The following is a 20,859-nucleotide window of genomic DNA, read 5'->3' as shown; positions in this document are numbered from 1 at the left end:
CATAAACCGTGGCCAACCCTAAGGATATGGTCTAAACTAATGATAGGCAATGTATTTTCATTTAATATTAAGCTATTGAGATACAGTCTAATGTCTCTAAATTAATTTATAATAAATTAACAATTTCAAACAAATTGATTTTTTGCTATCTAATAATTAATATAAAAAATTAAAATAATTAGTTAGTAAAATTATTTTTTAAAAATTATTTATTTAAAAGTAGTTCTTTTTTTCAAATTATTTTGCTAAACCCTAAATTGTTTATGTCGAAATATTTTACAAACTATGACATAACATAAGAGTAATATAAAATATTAAAATTAAATTAAAATTATAAAGGAGGAAGGATATATTATTTAAACTTCATGTAGTCTTATCACTTGCATGTCTATAGCCAGACCTACCTAATGGACTTGATGAACCATTAGTACAAAAAAAGAAGAAAAAAAGAAGAAGTAACCCTATGAGTAAAGGAATTAACTACTTTTAAGCCTTATTTAGTCAATTTTAGTGATGATTAATTTAACTTCAATTTTCTTTATTTTATTTTATTTTTCCATAGACAATTTGAAAGTTGAAATCTAGTATTGGTTGTTTAGGTTAATTGTATATGAAGGAATTGTTTAGGTTAATTAAGGTGTAGCTTGTTGTATGGAGCAAGCTAAATCAACTAATTAGTATATTTGCTAGCAACTTGTGAAATTTAGTAAACCAATTTTTAGTTAATTAAGACTTTATCCAAATGAACGAGGGTTGTTAATAGCTAGCTAAGGATTGGGATGGATTGTCTCTCTATTGGTATTAAGTCTTGAATTTTACGCTAGAACTCTTGCTTGAAACATCATAAGCTATAATATATATACAAATAGGAATAAGATAATGTTTATATTTATTGAAGGGTGATTTTAATTTTTAATTTTTTTATAACTTTTTTGGAATTGTTGTTGGATATAGGGTTATAAAAGAAAAAGAAAACAAGTTGAAATCAAAGCTTTACTCGGTTCAATTCGTTTCTTTAAATGAGTTTAAAATTAATTTGATAAACGACGCGTCATAGGGGTATCATTTTTTTTTTTAAAAAATCATTATAATTATTAATTTATAATAATATTTTACCATATAGTAATATTGAATTTTTTTTTAATTTAAGTAGTACAAAACATTATATATAAAAAAAAAATTAAAACAGTAATATTTATTACGGTTAATGTTTAAAATTACTAAATGTGAGTATTATTGTTATTTTCTCCCTAGCCCTAGCTTTATTTTTTGTTTTAAACCAAATATTCAACATCTTGTCATTTTTTATAGATTTTTATGAAATCTGAAAAGCTTTTAGAAGTATTTTCTTTTTAACTGTGGACAAAAATGGATTGATAATAAAATTTACTTCCATTTTTAATTACTTTAAGACTAATTGATTACTAATAAAACTGCTAAGTGAGGTATTTTAGCCTCATTCTTCTATATCACAAATCCATCAAAATTGAGGAAAATAATCTCTAAAAATGCGGAACCTATGCTCATTTAATGCTTACTTACTTGCTTAATTGAAGCCTAATCGAGCTTAGATTTTTATTAATAAATATATGTTGTATATGTAAACATTTTTTAGATATTAGTATAGAAATGCAAATTGTAATTCTAATTTTTATTATAATAAAAGATATACAAAATACATAATAATAATAATAATATAAAAATACTAATCGTAGTTATAATTCTTATAAAACTTAAGCTTCAGCTAGAAAAATAGTCAAAATCTAATATATTTATTCATGATTTTAACATAAAAACTACATGTGGGTTAATTTAACCGAGTCTAAATAAATTGAACAAATTCTTGTTTAGATTTAACGCATACGTATTATAATGAATTTGACTATCGAGTTAAAAAATTGCTTATTTATAAATTGACCACACATAACGACCATTATGTTATTTACAAGCCATTTAGTTTATTTCTGACCCAATTTACATATATTCTTTAAAAAAAAAAAAAGCTAATATTTTCAACTAAAAAGATATTATATAAGTCAGCCATCAAAATCTCAAGCAGGTTTTGACAAATGAAGACATTGTCTTGCCAACATATGACACTTTCTTTCATTTCTCCAAAATGATTAAAAAAGAAAAAAGAAAACCACTTTAGAAGAGATCAGGGGAAGATTTTACCTATACTCCCTGCAATGATTTTGAGAGGCAAACCCACATTGACATTTTTGTAAAAGCCAAAAAGGGTTATTGGCCAGGTTTTTATTTCTTTTTATTTTTATTTTTATTTTTGCTTTCTTTCTTTTTGATTTAAAAATCTATGTGCTTGTTGGCTGCTTTTGCTTTTCTACGTGATTTTCTCCACAGAGAAAATTCCCTAAAAAGTATAAAATTGTACAAACATATTAAAAAGAAAAAAGAAGACACAATTGTAAGGGTGAAAAATACTGAAAATCATGAAAGCAAACACATCTAATCATAATCATCTTTGTTGACACCAAGAAATTGACACATTCAAGCAACGGTTGAGTGAAGAAAGCATCATATGCATATTGGTTTCTTTCGAATTGTTTCTTTTCTAAAGAAAAGAAAATAATTAATTGTGTTCTTAAAAGTTATAAACTGCTTTAGAAAGAATCAGTAAATTAAAGTTTAATTTGATAATAACTTTTCCAAATCAATTTTCAATCTATTTTTATTTTCAGAAATTTTTACCTTTTAATTGTGACTTTTTAAAGTTGCTATAAAATTCAACTTTTTAAAAGTCATTTTCAGAATCTTTAAAAAAACATCATTTATTCCAAAAATAAATAAATTGTGTCAAATGGGGGTCTAATACTTTTTCTTTTCTCTAAAAACAGGTTTGATAAAAATAAATTTATAAATTATTTTAAAAGTAAAACTATTAATATTAAAAAAATTTAAATCGACTTCTCTTTTTTATTTATAAAAGGATCAATTGGTTGCGAACTACACGGCAGTATATATTTATTTATAAAAATATGAAAATAAACAAAGTGCGACTTGAAATTTCTTAATTTGAAGAGGTAATAGGGCTATTCTAAAAAGCGAAAGGGAAAGAGAGGAGGAGACCAAGAGTTAAGTGGAGGGCTTTTGCATGTTGAATTCGGACGCAAGAAATGATTTGGGGGGTCTTTATATGATTAGGTCTGGTCTTCCCTTAATTGGTCATATTATCATCAATCCTTTTCACAAAATTATACCTTATGGAGTAAGAGTATGTATATTTATATACATGTACACACTTGCAGGAACTAATTAAAAAAAAAAAAGCTTACTCCTCATGATTAATCATATATATATATATATAATATGATCATTTAAGGCAAGAAATATGTATGTTATTTAATTAATTTCAAACTATCATCATGATGCATCCAACAGAATGGCAATGACTTTCTTGGTAACTCCACATAAACACAATCATGATTTACAACATTAATTTGAGCCAAAAAAGAAAAAGACATTTCATTTATCAAATTCCCACTTACCATTAATCATTTAATATAAAATAATAATAATAATAATAATAATATGATAGGTAGGCTAGTTTTTCATAGTAATTACTTCCAAAACCACTATCAAAAACCATTTCATAAAGTATTTGAATAACATGACTTTTACATTTTTTTTTTCTAACATTTTTTTTATTTTATATCAAAATTTATTTTGCCAAATTTAATTTATTAAGTGATCTCTAATATGTCCTAATAAATCAAATAAGATGATTTCCTGCTGCGACGTTATGCACTTTTGAAAATGCATTTCTGCCTTTTTTTTATGAATTTTTTATTTTATAAATAAATTTTAATAAAAGAAGTCAAAATAAAGTGCTATGCTCGATATTTTTTTTTGTTTAATTTAATATTTTATTTTAATATGTTGATAGAAATTTATTATTTTTGATAAATTTTTTGGATTTCTAATTTATTTGTTTAGTTTTTTCTTATTAATTTGAGTTGGATTATTAACTAGGATTTTTGAGGAGTTTTATGGTCCTCAATTATAAGAGTTTTGAGTTTTTATTCTATTGGAGTTTTGTAGTCATCAATTATGGGAATATTGAGTTCTCCCTTTATAAAAGTGGTGAAAATAAAAAAAAAAATCAGATCCGACATTCAAACAATCGAGCTCGTCAAAAGACATCTATAAAGTCCATATATGGCTTATTGCCACCAAGTGGGCATTTTTCTCACAGAATTGTAATTTATTGCTCCGTCAACATAATTGATGATTTTTATGAATAGATTTCTTTATTTATATTTTTTAATATTTAATATTTATTTTTATCTTTATATCAAGACGCTCGTTAATAGAATATCTATATTTCTTTCAAAAAAAAAGTTATATAATTAAAAGTACTTATAGATATTAACCAATTGATTAGCACATACCCATACTAAGTCATCTATAAGATCCCTACTCAAACACACTTGTAAAATATTTTTAATGTATGTATAAATATTACACAAGGCTTGAACATGAAGACTTTAAAAAATAATTTCAATTGACTGATTCTTAATATATACACAGTTAAATAACTATAAAATCATTATGTTTTCTTTACTAATCAAATAAGTAAACTAATATCTTATGTAATACAAAATAGTTAAAAGAAAAGAAGTAATCAAGTTGAGAGCAATTGTTTCAAGACAACACCATACTCGATTAGACATTGTGGTCCTTTATTATGATTACCCCCCAAAGTTTCAATTTCCACACACACACACAGGTCTCTCCCTAAATGTTTAATAATCCTTTTTAATTTTATAAACGTGGACTCACTGTAACCATATTATATGATAAAAAAATATATACATTTCTTTTTTTTTTTGGTTGCAATCAAGAAAACTAACTTTATATAAGGAAGGATCTCCCACATTAAATGGTGATTAGCAGTAATGAATTGAGAAGTTGGGGTGTTTTCTATTTTTAAATTTTTGGGTGAACAGAATTAATGGGACACCAATGCTGCAGTAAGCAGAAAGTCAAGAGAGGGTTATGGTCTCCTGAAGAAGATGAGAAACTAATCAAGTTCATAACTACCCATGGTCATGGTTCTTGGAGCTCTGTCCCTAAGCTTGCAGGTACTTTCATTGGAGTTGTTTCGACTGATATTCTTTAATTTGCCCTATTCTTGAATCTTTTTGAACTGGGTATTTTGTTTTTGTTTTTTGTTTTTTGTTTTTTCATCTTCTTGCAGGGTTGCACAGGTGTGGAAAAAGTTGCAGACTGAGATGGATAAATTACCTGAGACCAGATCTAAAAAGAGGGTCATTTACTGCACAAGAAGAGAGGACAATTGTTGATGTTCATAGAATATTAGGCAACAGATGGGCTCAAATAGCTAAGCATTTACCTGGTAGAACTGATAATGAAGTCAAGAACTTTTGGAACAGTTGCATCAAGAAGAAGCTTATTGCACAGGGGTTAGATCCCAACACTCATAAACTCCTGTCTCCTAAGCACAATAAACAAAACCGTAACAACAACCACAGCAACAGCAACATTAATCCATGCAAACTCATTTATGATAATGCCCATCAACAACCCACCTCAGTTTTCACTATAAGTACTTCACAGTTCAGTGATTTTTCCATGGACATTCAAACAGTATCCTTTAACCACCCTTTCCCTTCTCTTCCACCTCCTGATGTTACTGATTCTTCATGTCCTCCGTCTTATATTTCTCCAAACCAAAACCCTAAGGTACAAGCTCTCTTGGACTGCACAAACCAGTCTTATCCAATGGGAAGTGTCTCTACGTCTTGTTCTACATCATATCCATCTGGGTTCGGAATCATAGACGAAAATTGCTTGTGGAGCAGCGAGCTCATAATTCAACCCTCAAGACATGAAGAAATGCAGGTAGAACAGGTAGTTGAGATTGAGAAAACCAATGAGTTCAGTTCTGGGAAGAACAATATGGATGCTTCTTTAGATCAATACTCTAACTTTGATTTTAATTTTGTGGAGTCTACATTAATGCCTGCTGGGATGTATTATAGCTCAAGCCCCATAGATCAACTTGCATGGGATTCACAGTTCCTTTCCTTGCAGTAATAATAAAACTAGCTACTAATATCTCTCTGTCTTCCTTACTTTTCTTTTCCTTTGAGTGGGATTATGGCGTTGTGATCATGTGCAGAAAATGTTGTAGTCTCATTGCACTGTGCAGAAGCATCAATGTTGAAGAAATGGTGGTATGCTTGTTGATGAACATATTCTGGACTTTTCCCGTACGGAAACCTTTCTTTGAAAAAGTGGATGTGGAGATAATATATTTAATATAATCAACAGTAGAAAACACATAGATGCTGTGGCCCTGATGGGCAGCCTTTTTAGGAGCCGAGTTCCACCCCCTTTTCTCATATTTAATTGTTTTTGTCTGATTTTTTTGATACATTTTTCTATTTATATATTCTAAAAACATAACACGATTAATTTTAAATAATAAAATATATCTAAATTATCTAATATCAAAATATAAAATACTCATATATATATATATATATTTATTTTAGGATGGGGATCTAGCTTTTATTCCGGAAGGAGGGGTTTCTTAATTCCATTTTTTTGCTATTCCCATTGAAGAAGTAGTTGAAGTAGTGGCATTCCAATATCAATCTTTGTATAAGTGTCCCTAATGGTCATTGCTAAGTCCGTAAGTAAGCCAGTTATAGATTTCTTTTTCCAAGCTAGAGATCTAGTTCCAAGGGAGGGCTAGATCAAGCGCATCTAGTGTTATATATATATGTTATTCTCCTATTAATTGTTATATATATTAAATTTAAATAAAAAATATTTCTTAAAAAAACACAGATATTAAATATGGTCCTTATGTTTTTAAAAATAACACATTTTGTGGGTCACTCAAATTGTTGTCTTTCAATTTGAACCCTAGCTTTCTAGTTTTATATAACAAATTAGGAAGAGAAAGAGCCGAGTCCAACTCAAGAGGGATCCTAGCCCCCTTAACCTTTTCTTTATTTGTTTCATTGCTTTTTTTATCCATAATGTTGCGACTTAAATTTTTAATTATGTAGAGTGTATATCTCCATATATACATCAAATTTCTGGTGTGCAAGATCCTCAGACGAGGCAAGCACAGAGCATACGCTTGTTAAATCTTAAACAAGAATGGAAGACAAGATGATAAATTTTATTGATATCCAAACTTTGAACAAATATACAAACTTTGGAATAAAAACTTTAAACAATAAGAAAGTTTTAAACAAAAGAAATATAACTTACAAAAGGAATTCAATACAAGAGGAAGGTGGTTTTCTCACTATCACTCTCGCACTCTCTCTTTTCTCACTATATTTCTTGTGGTATGACTTGAAGAATACAAGAGTCTCTTGTTATTTTTCAGTCTGCCTTCTTCTTTGGAAAACTACTCTATTTATAGAGGTCTTCAGCCTTGAAGCTTTTGATGCTCTTCTTTAGATGCTCTTCATAGTGGAATCAGGGGCTCTACGTCTTTTGTATTCTTTTGATAATGGAGTAAGATACTCCACTACTTTTGCAGAAGTTGTTTGCCACGCTTTGGAAAATAATCTTTTGCTTTTTTAAAGAGTCTTTTGTTTTCTTTCTTTTTCTTTTTAAATGACTCTTTTTTTTTATTGGGCATTTGGCCCATTACATAAATATTTTAGGCTGCCATTTCTGGTTTTCAACCCAAGGGCTTTACAGAGGTATCATTTGATGGGCTTGAATATCCCAAAACAGTCATCTTCGTTCGAGTCACCATCTAGGTCTATTGCTGCTGAGCTGGTGCTAGAAGAGGAAGATGAAGCTTTCGATTTTCCTTTGGAAGAGGCGGTTTCCGACAACTGTTTGATCAATTGTAAGAAATCTTCTTCTGTTTGAGCCGCCGCTAGCTTTGGAATAATGAAGGACTTCTGTGCTAGAAAAGTGATCTATTCTTTCGGAGGTGGTAAGAAGCTATTCTTTGAAAGAAAACTTTGTACCAACTTTAGTGATAATTTTTCTTGGTGGTTAAATTTATCCCACCATTTGACTTTGAATCTTCGGGCAAGGATGATTTCTCCATCTGCTGCTTGATTGAAATGGAAATACCATACACATACCCAGGGGAGAAAAAAGTTTGAACAAAATAAAAGTAAAGGGGGAAAACGTCTTTCTATTTTGTTTGGTTTATAGTGGGCTTTAAATAAGTTAAACAGAGGTAGAACTTCTAGAATTATGGTTTCAGGGATATTGCCATAAAAATTCCACCATTGTTTAAACCAGTATGGGATCTTTGAAGTTTGAATTGAGCTTGTATCGAAGTAGAAAAGCCAGGAATGGCTTTGTCCTTCGTTTTGAAGAAGAAAGGTATTAAACCAAGCTTGTTGGTAATCCCAATAGTTGAAAGAAGTGTTTAGGCTTGATGGGTAGGTTCTTTGGAGGGAAGTTAGAAAAGATCTTGATGAGCGTAAATCTATCCCCCAATCTGAAGGATGAAGGATTCTTTGTATGGTGCATGTGAAATATGCAGGGTCTTTATGGTCTTTGTGCTTTTTAAAGTGTTTGAACTTTGCAGAACCAGTTACCTCAAGGATGGACTGGTAGTAGGATTGAGGTTTTGAAATATTCCAGGGCTTGAAATACCATCATGGAGGGAAAATCTTTGAAATCAGTTTTGAGGGGCTTTCTGTACGGAATCCTTCCTCAATAGTCAAAATGCTTTGAAAATTTTGATTTTCTATATACTCATTGGATTTGAAAAGTTTCGTTTGTGACAAAACTATTTCTTGAGAGTTGGGCTTTGAAATACTTTGAGAGCTCTGAGATAGGTTTTGAGGGAAAATTCCTATCTCAGGTTTTGAAAAAGGGATAGAAAGTATATCTTTACCCTTGTTGGAAGAGGAGGATGTCTTTGTAGAGACTTCGGGGTGAAGTTGTATCATTTGCTTTGAATATTCTTCGACCCTTTTTATAAATTTAGGATCTTGTTGGGCAAGCCACTCCTGAATTTGTAATTGTTGTTGTTAGGCCGGATCTACTTTGCTTTTGTCAATTTCTTCCAGGATGATTTCGGTCCAGGTTCGGATAGGCTTTGAAGATGAGGGTAAAATCTCCTTCTTTGGACTTTGAACAGACTTTGAACTTGCTGTCGACTTTTCTTCTTTTGCTTTTGATTTTTTTGGCATTTTCACTCCTGTTTTTGAAGGAACTCTCTGGTTAGAAAGTCTGGAATTGAATTCGAATCCCCTCTTATGTATTCGATTTCAAAATAAAAAACGGAAAGAATGGCTTGCCATCTGGCAAAAATCTGTTTTGAAGCTATGTTTTGAACATGTTTTTGTAAAACCTCTTTAGTAGATTTCCAATCAATTCTTAAAAGAAATTTTTGGTTTAAAAGATCGCTTTGAAAATTTGAAATGCACAAAACTATCGAAAGAATTTCTTTTTTGATAGTTGAATAATTTTTTTGTGTATCATTCCAGTGTGCAGAAGTAAACTGGACAATACATTCTTTATTGTTTTGGACTTACTTAAGAATCCCACTATATCCTAGATTTGATGCATCAGTTTCAACTATTTTCAATGTAGATGGATCAGCTAGGTGTAAACATGGTATTTCAAAAACTTGCTTTTTTATGCTTTGGACAATCTTTGTATGCTCATCGGTCCATGCAGGGGTGTTTTTCTTTAACCTATCATGGAGGGGCTTTGCTAGACAATTCAAATTCAGATAGAAATCCATCACATAATTTAAACTACCAAGAAATTTTTGTAATTGAGTTTTTTCCAAAATTTTATCCGGAAATTTTGAAGTAAAGGCTAGAGACCTTTCAATTGGGGTGATAGTTCCCCGGGAGATATAGTGATCAAGAAATCTAATTTTTGTTTGGAATAAAGATATCTTGGATTTTGAAACCACTAAACCATTTTTCTTAACAACATAGAAAAATATCTCCAAGTGTTTGAAATGTTGCTCTAGAGAATTTGAAAATATCAACACATCATCGATATAGACAATGCAAAACTTTGAATAAGGATTGAAAATGTCATTCATGATTTTTTGAAATTCAGAAGGAGCATTTCTTAATCCGAAGGACATTACATTCCATTCGTACTGGCCAAATGGAACTGTAAAAGCAGTTTTGTACCTATCTTTTGGATGAATCTGGATTTGCCAAAATCCTGATTTCATATCAAACTTTGAAAAAATAAAAGCAGAATGAAGCTTTTGAAGAAGATCCTTTTTGTTTGGAATTGGGTATCTAATCCACTTTAGGGCTTTATTTAAAGGTTTGTAATTAATAACAACCTAGATGTTCCTCTTTCTATCTCACTATTTTTGTTGACATAGAAAGCTGCACATGACCAGGGGGATCTGGATTTGGTAATCAAACCCTTTTGCTCTAAATCTTTTATTTCTATTCTACAATGGCTTTCTAGGGTTTCATTCATTTGGATGGGTCTTGCTTTAGTAGGAATTTGTTTATCAGAAAAATCTTTTTCATATGGTAAATCTATCATATGTTGTTTTCGTCTCCAAAAGGTATTAGAAATATCAGAATAAACTTCATTTTCAATCTTCTTTTGCAAATCAAAGATTTTTCTTTGGACAAAATCATTTTGCATTTGACTTTGGATCCTTTTCAAACCCATATCTTGTTTCAAGTGGAAAAGTTGGGTTTGTTTTCCTTTAATCAAAGCATTTATCTCAAAATTATAAATTGAGTGGGCTTTTATAAGATGGAGATTTCTTTTCTTGGGTTTTTCTATAAAAGGAAAAACAATCTTTGAATCTTTAGCTTTAAAAATAATACCAGCAGTAGTTACTTTGAAAGGAGTAATTAAATTGATGAAAGGAGTTCCTAAAATAACTGTTTGCTGTAAATCTTTTGTAAGAATAAAAATATTTTTTAAAGTAATATTATTACTTAGAATTGCAGCTTCAGTTTTATCCGCAATCCTAATCTTTGAACTATTAGCTGAAGTAAGCCTTTCTTTTGTTTCTTGATGATACCTTTTAGGAACCAGCTCATAATTGATACAGTTGAGGTCTTTTCCTGTATCAAATAAAGCGATAGTTTCTATTTGGAAATCACCAGGGAAAATGAGTTTTATTTGGATCAAATATTTTCTTGAAGTAATTTATTTTAAAACGTTAATGAAGTTTTCTGGAACATTTTGAGAAACCTCAAGATTTTGAAAATCATTTTCTTCTTCAGAATCAGAATCACTATTCTGTTTGAGAATCAAGCTTTGGAGTAAAACAGAATCATTTTGTTGTTTTTCTTTCAAATCTTTGAGCTCTGTTTTGATAGCTTTGATTTCTTTTTAAAGTTCTTGAATGGTAGGAAGAGGGTTTTTTTAGCTTTTTTCCTTTATCCAAGATCATAGTAAGATCATAAGTGTTCTTACTAGAAGAGGGGACAAGGGTTTCAGTTTTTAAGATTTCTTTCAAAACTTGTTTTTGGATTTGGGGGTCATTAATATGTTTGACGGTTTCAAGAAGAGTTTCTTGTTGCCTAGTGAGTATATTAATATTTTTTGAAATATCTTCAGAATCTGATTCAGAATAATCGGAGTCAGGAAGGTATCTTTGTAAGCTTGGAAATTGCTAAGCTTTTTACAGGTTAGATTGCTAATGAGCTCAGCATTCTTATCTTTTAGAAGAGAAGGGTCTCCTATGAAATGGAGGGAAATCGTCAAAATTAGGGTTGACACCGCATCCTCAATTGGATTTTCTAGTTCATCTAAGATGGGGGTCCCTTCTATTGTGGTTTGGATAGCACCTAGGATTTGGAGCTGTTGTGCTTGTGTGAGATGGTAATCTCACCATCCTTTAAGCTGGCCAGAAAATCCAGCTATGAGGAGTTCAACAATGGCTCTATCAGAGGTACCACTTTGGGTTTTGTAGGCATTGGTTGCCATGGTCATCTGTTGTAAGAGACCAAGAATGTTGTATTCTGACATTCCATCTATATTCCATTCATAGACGGAAGAGGCATTGAATCTAGATTGGGTTAGGATATTATTCCTATTTTCTATTCTTAGATCTGGAGCAGTATTCCTAGAAGTATGCCAGGTCAATCTAGGGGCTTGCCATCCCAATCTGTTGATGTTGGAGGGTTTTTCAGTAACACTTTCAGGCTCTGAATCATTGGATTCATCGCATTGGGCTTGATCTATAACACTGATATTCCTACTACTTTGAGGAGTATTTGGCACTAAGTTTTTGGAGGACTCAGAAGTGGCTAATTTGCTAAGCTGCTCCCTGACTGCTCTAGCAAACTCAGTTTGCTTCTGAAATTGATCTTGGCTAGGTTTTGAAATTTGGTAGGGTTTGAAGACTGAATTTTTGAGCTTTTCTGATTGGCTTATCTTTTTTGGATGATCAGTGTTGGGGATTGGAGAGGTGAAGACTACAGGAGGTTTTTGGATCTGACTTTCTATCCTAACAAGCTGCTTCCCTATTGTGTTAAGATAGGTATTCGAGAAATTGCTTTGCTGAACAATATTCTTGACATTCTTTTCAAGATCTTCTCTTATCAATTTGTAAGGTGTAGCCTCTATTTCATTCTCTCCGTAAGGAATGGTTATTTTTCTAAGGGGAGGGTGTTTAGACTGGATGGTTTGATTTTTCCCGACCTTCCACTTGGGAGCCTTGTTTCTTACAGTAACAAGACTAATAAGCTTTTCTTTGAAAGGATAAAGAATACTATTTTCTTTGCAATAAATCTGAAACCAATCAAAAAATTTGATTTGGATCTTGTTTTTTATGCAAAATTGATAGTATCTCTCTTGAATGCTGTCTTTTTCTTGTAAAAAATGCTTAAAAAACCAAAGTTTTTTAGAATGGTTTTTCTTTGAATAGAAATCTTCATGTAAAAGCTTTTTATCGATTTGAAAATCTTTTAAAATCATGTTGATTTCTGCTTCTAAATTTTGTGTTATTGCAGATGGTGATGGTGAAGAGGGGGTAGAGACGGTCTCTAAATCCTCATCTTCTTTCTTTAGTTCATTGTAGACGGGTCTGGGGATATTGCTTTGATAATCAATATTCTATAACATAGTGTTTGAGCTTGGTATATCAGATGTTGAAAATCTTGGTTGTGTTTGAGATGGAGTTGGTTCTTTGTAAGGAGTATAAATAACAGAAGGTATTTTTTATACCCTTCCAATATCTATTGTCGATGTTGAAGAATCATCATCAGAAAATCTAGAAGAGGTTGATTTCCTGTTGAATGTAAGCTTTACTTTTCCATCTGGAAATTGGGTTATATTTTTGATATTTGTATTTGGCTCTGTTTGCTTTGGTGATTCAGGTTGGGTTGCGCCTTCAAGGATTCATTCTTCTGGAAGAGTGATATCTTTCCATTGAATGGTTTTTGGAATAGTTGCATTGGATTTGGAAAGATCTGTTTGTAGGAATAAGGTTTCTCCTTTTGGTGAATGGAGTTTGTGTTTTGAACCAAAAGCAGAAATCATGGCTTTGTAATGTATTTTGAAAATCAATGCTATCGGAATAGATCATTCAAGCATTTTGTAATTATGTGTCTTTATTTGAAGAACAATGCTCTTTAAAATATTTTTATCATTTAATGAAATTGTAATGTTTGGAAAACAATTGAAAGAAATTGGTCCTTTATTGAGGCTTGACTCAACAGTACCTAACAAAGAATCATAAAAATTTATAAACCTAGCATCTCTAAGGACTGCTAAGATGGAAGTATATAAATCTTCTCTGGTAAGGGGCTTTATTCCTACCTGGACAAGGCCTATATGGATATACTTAAAGTCTTTTTCTTTATGCTTCTGGAGGGTCTTTGGATTTAAAAGATAAATTTCTTCAAAAGGCTTTGAAATCTGGATATCTCTCAGTTTTGAAGAGAGAAAACTTTGAAAACTCATAAATTTGTTTCTTTTGAACTTTGGGTATTTCCCAACCATCAATATGCTTTGAAAAATCTTCAATAGTGATTTTTTCACTATTTACTAAACCTTTATACTTTGAAGACTCAGAGGTAGAAGAGTTTGAGAAAGAAGAAGATCTACAAAAAAAAGGTTCTAAATTCATTTTAAAATAGACCAAGATAACTTTCTAAACAAACATGAACCAAGCCACGGTTTCGCCCTTACACCGGGACTTACTACTCATGCATAAATGAACAAGTTTGTTTATCGTTGGTATATATATATATATATATATATATATATCATATTATAATAAAACTATAATACACTCATATAAATGTATCATGTGGGATCTATAGTGTGAAGTGTATGACTTGCATAATAATAAATATAAGAGTCGTCACCAATCTTGTTATTGGTTTAGTTGGATATCGGTTTACATTTTCTGAAAATAGAATTCTGAAATCAATACAGATGGAGGAGGGATTAGCACTTGCACCATCTATTTTGTAATAATTTAATATTTTATTTTCTTGCCTCCTAAGAATATAATTGTGACAAACAAATTTATCGAAGTAGTTATGGATACTTTATAAAAGAAGAGGGTGTTTAATAGAAATATAATGAAAGGAAGATTTCTTTTTATTCATAGGAGGTTCAATAGGGTGTGGGCTACACAGTAATGGGTGGTCATTCTCTTACACTTACCATGAAAGCGAGATCTCACCTAGTGCAGAGATGAGGGCTTGAACTCAAGATCTTTGGCTCTCAAAAGCAATCGCTCTTGTCATTTAAGATAGGCATCAAGTGCACTGACACTTAGATTTATACTGTGACTAACTTACCAACATATAATTATCATAAATACAAATTAGTAAATTAATATTAAATTCATAACAATTAATAATCTCTTAGAAAAATATTAAGCATGAATTATAAAATAAGAGTGACAAAATAGTTTTAAATAGTCCATAAGCTAACAAAAGAATAATGTACAGATTCATATTTAATCAAAATAAAAATAACTAAGTTTGTTGGTCCAATCTCTACTAAAGCCGACTTCAATGAAGTGGAGATGAGGACAACGCTTAAAAGAATCTACTATTGAAAAGTAAATAAATTTACAAAAATATTAAAATTAAGGGGTGAATACAAAATTCACAGAGAGAATAAACAAATAACAAGGGGGACTGATAAGGAAGTTAATATCATATCTCGTATTATAAATAGAATCTAAAAGTGATACACAATTGGACAAATGTCAATGAAATAATCTAATAATTCTTAACTGATCATAAAAGTATAATTATTCAAGCATCAACAATAAAAGTTTAATACACACTCATAGATGTACCCAAACGATCATGGCAGCAACAGACGCAAAGATGTTTTACTTAGCAGCCTAAATTACAAATCATATCATACGCATAGAGACTCACTCTCAAAAGGCAACCACTCAGTATACATCCCAATCGCATGAGTATATTGGATGCCGTCCCAAAGATAATATATGTTTCGACATCTAATATATGATCATACAAGCTATATAAATAAATATATACCACTCATCTAGCTGTTTAAAATCAACTTTATCCATATCATAAAAATTCTAAATTACTTATTTATTTGTAGATTTTTATAGAAAATATATTTTTATTTGTATAAATCAAATTTGTTAAGAACATATTTCTTCTTTTTCAAAGCATTTTAATAAAATCTATACGTATAATATAATTGAAAAACTACAATATTATATATTTATCCACTCACTGAACTGCATAGAGAATAAACTTTTAGCAGACTAGAGGTCCGCTGAGACTTGTAGCAAACTCTGGGTCCTCACCTAGAAATAAGATAATGTTTCAAAATAAAAACTCGAGCTGAACTAGAAATGGTTCGAAAAATAAAGAGATGTAGTATGCAGATGCAAATGAACTCTTAAAAAAAATTTCTGGTAACATTTTTCTTAAATACGGATTAATTCCCTTTACAAAGCAGGTCCAAAACCTACAGAAAATCACTTTTATATTTGTTTAAAATCCACTTGGGCTTCCAAATTATATATTATACGTTCACAACATAATAAATTTAAAGCACATATGCCGCTTCTGTAAATAATATTTTATAATATTCTAACTTATTTAATTTATCACAATCTCATAATTTCAATAATTAATTTACCGATATTTAAAATAATTCTCCGCCACCCATTATCAAATAATAATTTATTTTGATCATTTAAATAATTTACCCTGTAATCATCCAACACTCACAATTTAATGATAATCCATCTGAGTTAAATATTCTAAATTTAATACCATAATTCACGTTAAAAATTCATAAGTAATTATTTAGAAAGGGTTTAACAAACCAATACCATCAAGATTTTCGAAATAATGCGACAAAAATTCTACCCTTCGGCATGCAAATCGAGACGCTGCACCCGCATTGAACCGAAAAATTCGACACCGCCGAAATCGCGATCCGAGACCACCTACTCGAAGCTCTCGATGCGAGGAGTCCGTATATATAATTGTTTTTGCCCAACTCTTCACCGATTTTCCAAAAGAACACCAAAGAAGTTGCTGCTCCGGTGAAGCTTCTCCTCCCTTTTCCGGTGATGGCAGCAATAATGGAGGCCTTAAATGGTCATTTTGGAGTTTGGAGCAGCAGCCTTGTACAGCCATCACACTTGCAACAGCCCCTAGAAGAAATGACAGCCTATATTCTCCCTTTCTCTCAGTTTTCCGGCGATGATGGCAGCTTCTAAGCTTGTTGCAACAGGACTAGGATGGAGGACGGCTGAGAAGGTGGGGTTGGCTGGTGAAAGACGGTAGACATGGGCAAGGGAGCAGCTAGTCGAAATTGAAGAAGTGAGGGGAAGGAAGTGGTTGTAAGCGGAAAGAAAAAAAGAAATTGGGAGACAAAAAATAAATGGTTTTACAAAAATCATTTGTACTGTTGTTGCTATTATTATTATTATTACTTTTTTTTTTGTTATTTTATTATTATATATTTTTATTTTTTATTTTAATAATATTATTTTTATTTTAAATTGGAGTCTTGATATCTTTGCAAGTAAAGTGTAGTAAGAATTATAGGGATATATTTATAAAGTTGGGTATTTCAAATAAAAAATTTCAAACATAAAATCTTTATATTATATAGTGCATACTTGGTTTAATTATGAAATCATGACAAATAAGATAATTTTTTGTTTAATTTTGTATAAGAGAAAATAAAAAATTCACAAACGCTACACATTGATAGATTTTTATTGATTTTCATATATTATTATTTATCTATTATTTAATTATTTAAAGATGAATTTAATAATTATATTTTTACTAGTTTTTTCGCCTTTTTTTTGCGCTTATTTTAAATATTATTTTACATAATGTTACATGCAACCTATACACAAGTAACATGCATCATTTTATTATTGTATCAAATTTATATCCATTTTTAAATTTTCTATCTCACAACATAATACTATTTTTTTGTCAGGACAATATTTAAAAAAAAAAAAGAAATTGTCATATTATAATTTTTCTTTAAATAAATCATAAAATATCATACTTGTTAAATGTTGTTCATTACCTATTCAATAAATACCTAAACCAGCAACAAGTACGCTTACCAATAAAAATAATTATTCAATTTATCTTCCTATTAAAACCTATAACTCTCTCTATATATAGTCGGGTTATTTGCTCAAAATAATTCTTCAAAAATTATTAATTTTTTAATTTAAAATTCATATTTTTATGAAGGCCTTTCTTAAAATTAAATTAAGAACTTTAAATTAAATTAATTTTATATTTATAAATATAAAAAAATATTATTAGTAAATAATTTTTAGTTTTGAGGTTTATCCAATCTCTTTTTTCTTTTTAAGACGGAAAATATAGTAAAAATGAATGAAAACGATAATATTAGAGAATATGAGAAGAAGAAAGATAAGTTTTCAAATAAAAAAGTCTATTAAAATCTTGAGAAAAAGTGAAAGAGAATTTTTATTTATAACAATGTATAAAAACTATATAAAAGTAAATGCATATAAAATTTAATGACTTTTTAAATATTAATTTATTTTTACACAGTGTTTGGTTAAATCCATAAGATATATAGAATTTATTTGCGAATTTAAAATTTATTTATTTTAAATGGAATGAAAAGTTAATTTAGTGTTCTGTATAATTAAATTTCTGTAGAAATGGTTATAGCTAAACTAAATTTTAACAAAATAGATAGAATTTCTAAATGAATTCCGCATTAGTAAGTTAATAAATTTCATAATATCAAAATATCTCTTTCAACTTTATCATTTTCATTTTATTTTCTTTCTCGTGTCTTTTTTTCAAATGAAATGAATTATTTTATGGATTTCAACTAAACATACTGTTACAGATTTTACAATAATTGAATACCTTTAATTTGGATATACTTTTTTAAAATTCTTAAAAGTAAGTATTGAATACTCCATGACTTATATAGAGTCCTTTAAAGTTATTATTGAATATACTCCGACTTTTAAATTCTATGAAAGTTTTTAATTATCTTAATTGAATACACCCTCCTAAGAATTATCTTTAAAATTCTTTCATGTAATTATTTTTTAACATTTTATCATACTCAAATTCTACTTAGATTTTCTTCTAATTAATATGGATATTTCAATTTTTTTTTCTGTTAAAACAAATAGGCCAAAATACAGATTTCTGTCTCTGAACTTTAGTCATTTAGTCAATTTAACACTTTAACTTTAGATTTAACCTAACAGATATATAAAGTTATTTTTATGATATTTTAACACTTTTTAACATGTATTTTTATTCAATATGTCCATATGTATTTCATAAAGGTGCTTAAATATTTAAAATAAAATAAAATTCAGATGCATGTTAGAGTAAATTGAAAATTAAAGGTGTTTAGATATTAAAAAAAAGTAAAATTTAAATGTTTGTTGGATTAAATTGAAAGTTCAAGTGTTAAATTGACTAATCGATATAAGTTCAAGGACATAAATATATATTTAGCCAAACAATTATTATAATAATTCATTATATGGATAATTATGAAATAGCTATGCTTTAGCCATAGCTTGGAGAATTCTTATGGCACAGTATTCGGCAGTTGCCGGTGCCAATGGTTCAATGTGGAATGAGGAAAGACACAAAATAGGTTTCACTTCGAATTCCTTTGTTTTAATGTTATTTCTAATTAGGAAAGTCGCAAGGCTCATTTTTAGTTGTGGGTCATAGGGCGGGCTTCGGGCGGACAGCTTTATCTGATCAAGGGCCGGGGCATTAGAGTCTTGGTACTATCCAGGTGCGAAGAATCCCGAAAGTGACTACAATGAGTAGAAATATCACTCACCGGCCTAAACGACGAGCAAACACTAACATGAGAGCAAGGGATTACCCAATGAATAGACGAGCTCACATTAACAAAGAAAAAAGCGGTTGAGATAATTGATTCGGTGTTATATAATACTGTTGCCATATATATTTTAAGCTTTAAATCATTAATATTTTACTGTCAAATATATTAATATTATTTATAGGTGTTGGTGTGATTTTGTATTTGTTTAATATATTAACTCTTGTGTTTCTTTTATCATATTTTAATATTTTCTTTATTTTTTATATTTTAGGGCTAAATTAGTGAATATCATTCATATTTTATAACACATTACTAAAATGAAATTAATTTTAATATAATAATTACTTTTAAATAATTTGATGGCTAATTAAGTATTTTAGGTCTAAAATAATTTATACGAACAACTATTTATATAAATTATTTATGAAATAATAAATGATTTTTTTGATAAATTTTAATTATTTTGTTGATGCATAATTCTATATAATATTATCAATAGGACCTATTTGTTATTGACAATTTATATTATATTAGTATCAAACTGTAAAATACTAATGATATTAGTTGACTAAACTAATTAATATATAAAAAAAATAAAAAATAAAACATGAAAAAATAATAAAAGAAAATCTCGTTAGTGTCAACGCACGGTGTTAGTATAGTTTTTTTTTTTTTCTTTCAATAAAGTGTTAATGATGCAGACTACATTGTATTCCTTTCTCGTAAAATAAACCATTCAACCTTCTTTTTGTCAACACCTGAAATTGAGTGATAAATGTTTATTATTTTTCCTTCTAATTGATTATACACAGAAAAAATAAATAAAACAATAAATTTTGTTTTTAAACAACTAAAATTAAATATTATATATATATATATAAAGAATTTTACTCATAATGATTATCAATTGTCTTGATAGAGCAGTAAATTACAATTCTGTAGAAAAAACATTCCACTCAGTGATATTATATCACATATCGATTTTACAAGTATTTTTTGACGAGTTGATTACTTAAATATCAGATTAAATTTCTTTTCTTTCACTATTTTCTTAGAGAAAAAAATTCAATACTCTCATAATGGAGGATTATAATTTTTTTATAAAAGGAAAACTAAAGACGTCTATAATACAAATCCTAAAACTCCTAAAAAATATATTAATAATTTTTAAATTAAAATAAATTAAAAAAAAGAAACCGCCTCGAATCTAAAGTGATCGACGGTGAAAAAAAGAGAGACGATTATATTGTCTTTTTAATATAACAAACTAATATAAAACATAAAAAACATAATTTTCATCTTAAAACATAAAATACTATTCAATACATTATGTAATAAACTAATATAAAAATCTTATCTAAAGCCTAAATTGTATTTTGATCGTCATAAAATAGATTGAATATTTTCATTTAAAGTACAAAATATTATTAAATTACTGTTAAAATTAATTATTTTGTATAAAATGTTTTTAGTCTTACACATCTATTTAAGAAAGCAAAAACTTTATCTTTTTTTTCCTGTATTTTATAAATATTCGTGGGCAACAATTTTTGATAAAAATCTGATGAAAAATTTATT

General features: G+C 29.2%; 1 protein-coding gene across 1 annotated transcript; it reads left to right on the top strand.

Annotated features, from left to right (window-relative positions):
• Nucleotides 1–4,750: 4,750 nt before the first annotated feature.
• LOC8268046 (transcription factor MYB61) lies at nt 4,751–6,112 on the top strand. Its single transcript, XM_002530078.3, has 2 exons — nt 4,751–5,102; nt 5,219–6,112. The coding sequence occupies exons 1-2, from the start codon at nt 4,973–4,975 to the stop codon at nt 6,076–6,078; spliced, it is 990 nt and encodes a 329-aa protein (XP_002530124.1). The 5' UTR covers nt 4,751–4,972; the 3' UTR covers nt 6,079–6,112.
• The last annotated feature ends 14,747 nt before the right edge of the window (nt 6,113–20,859 follow it).

Source organism: Ricinus communis, chromosome 4, assembly GCF_019578655.1.
Source record: "Ricinus communis isolate WT05 ecotype wild-type chromosome 4, ASM1957865v1, whole genome shotgun sequence".
NCBI classification, from domain to species: Eukaryota; Viridiplantae; Streptophyta; class Magnoliopsida; order Malpighiales; family Euphorbiaceae; genus Ricinus; species Ricinus communis.
Note: the sequence above shows the minus strand (reverse complement) of the source record. Positions and strands in the feature narration are given on the sequence as shown.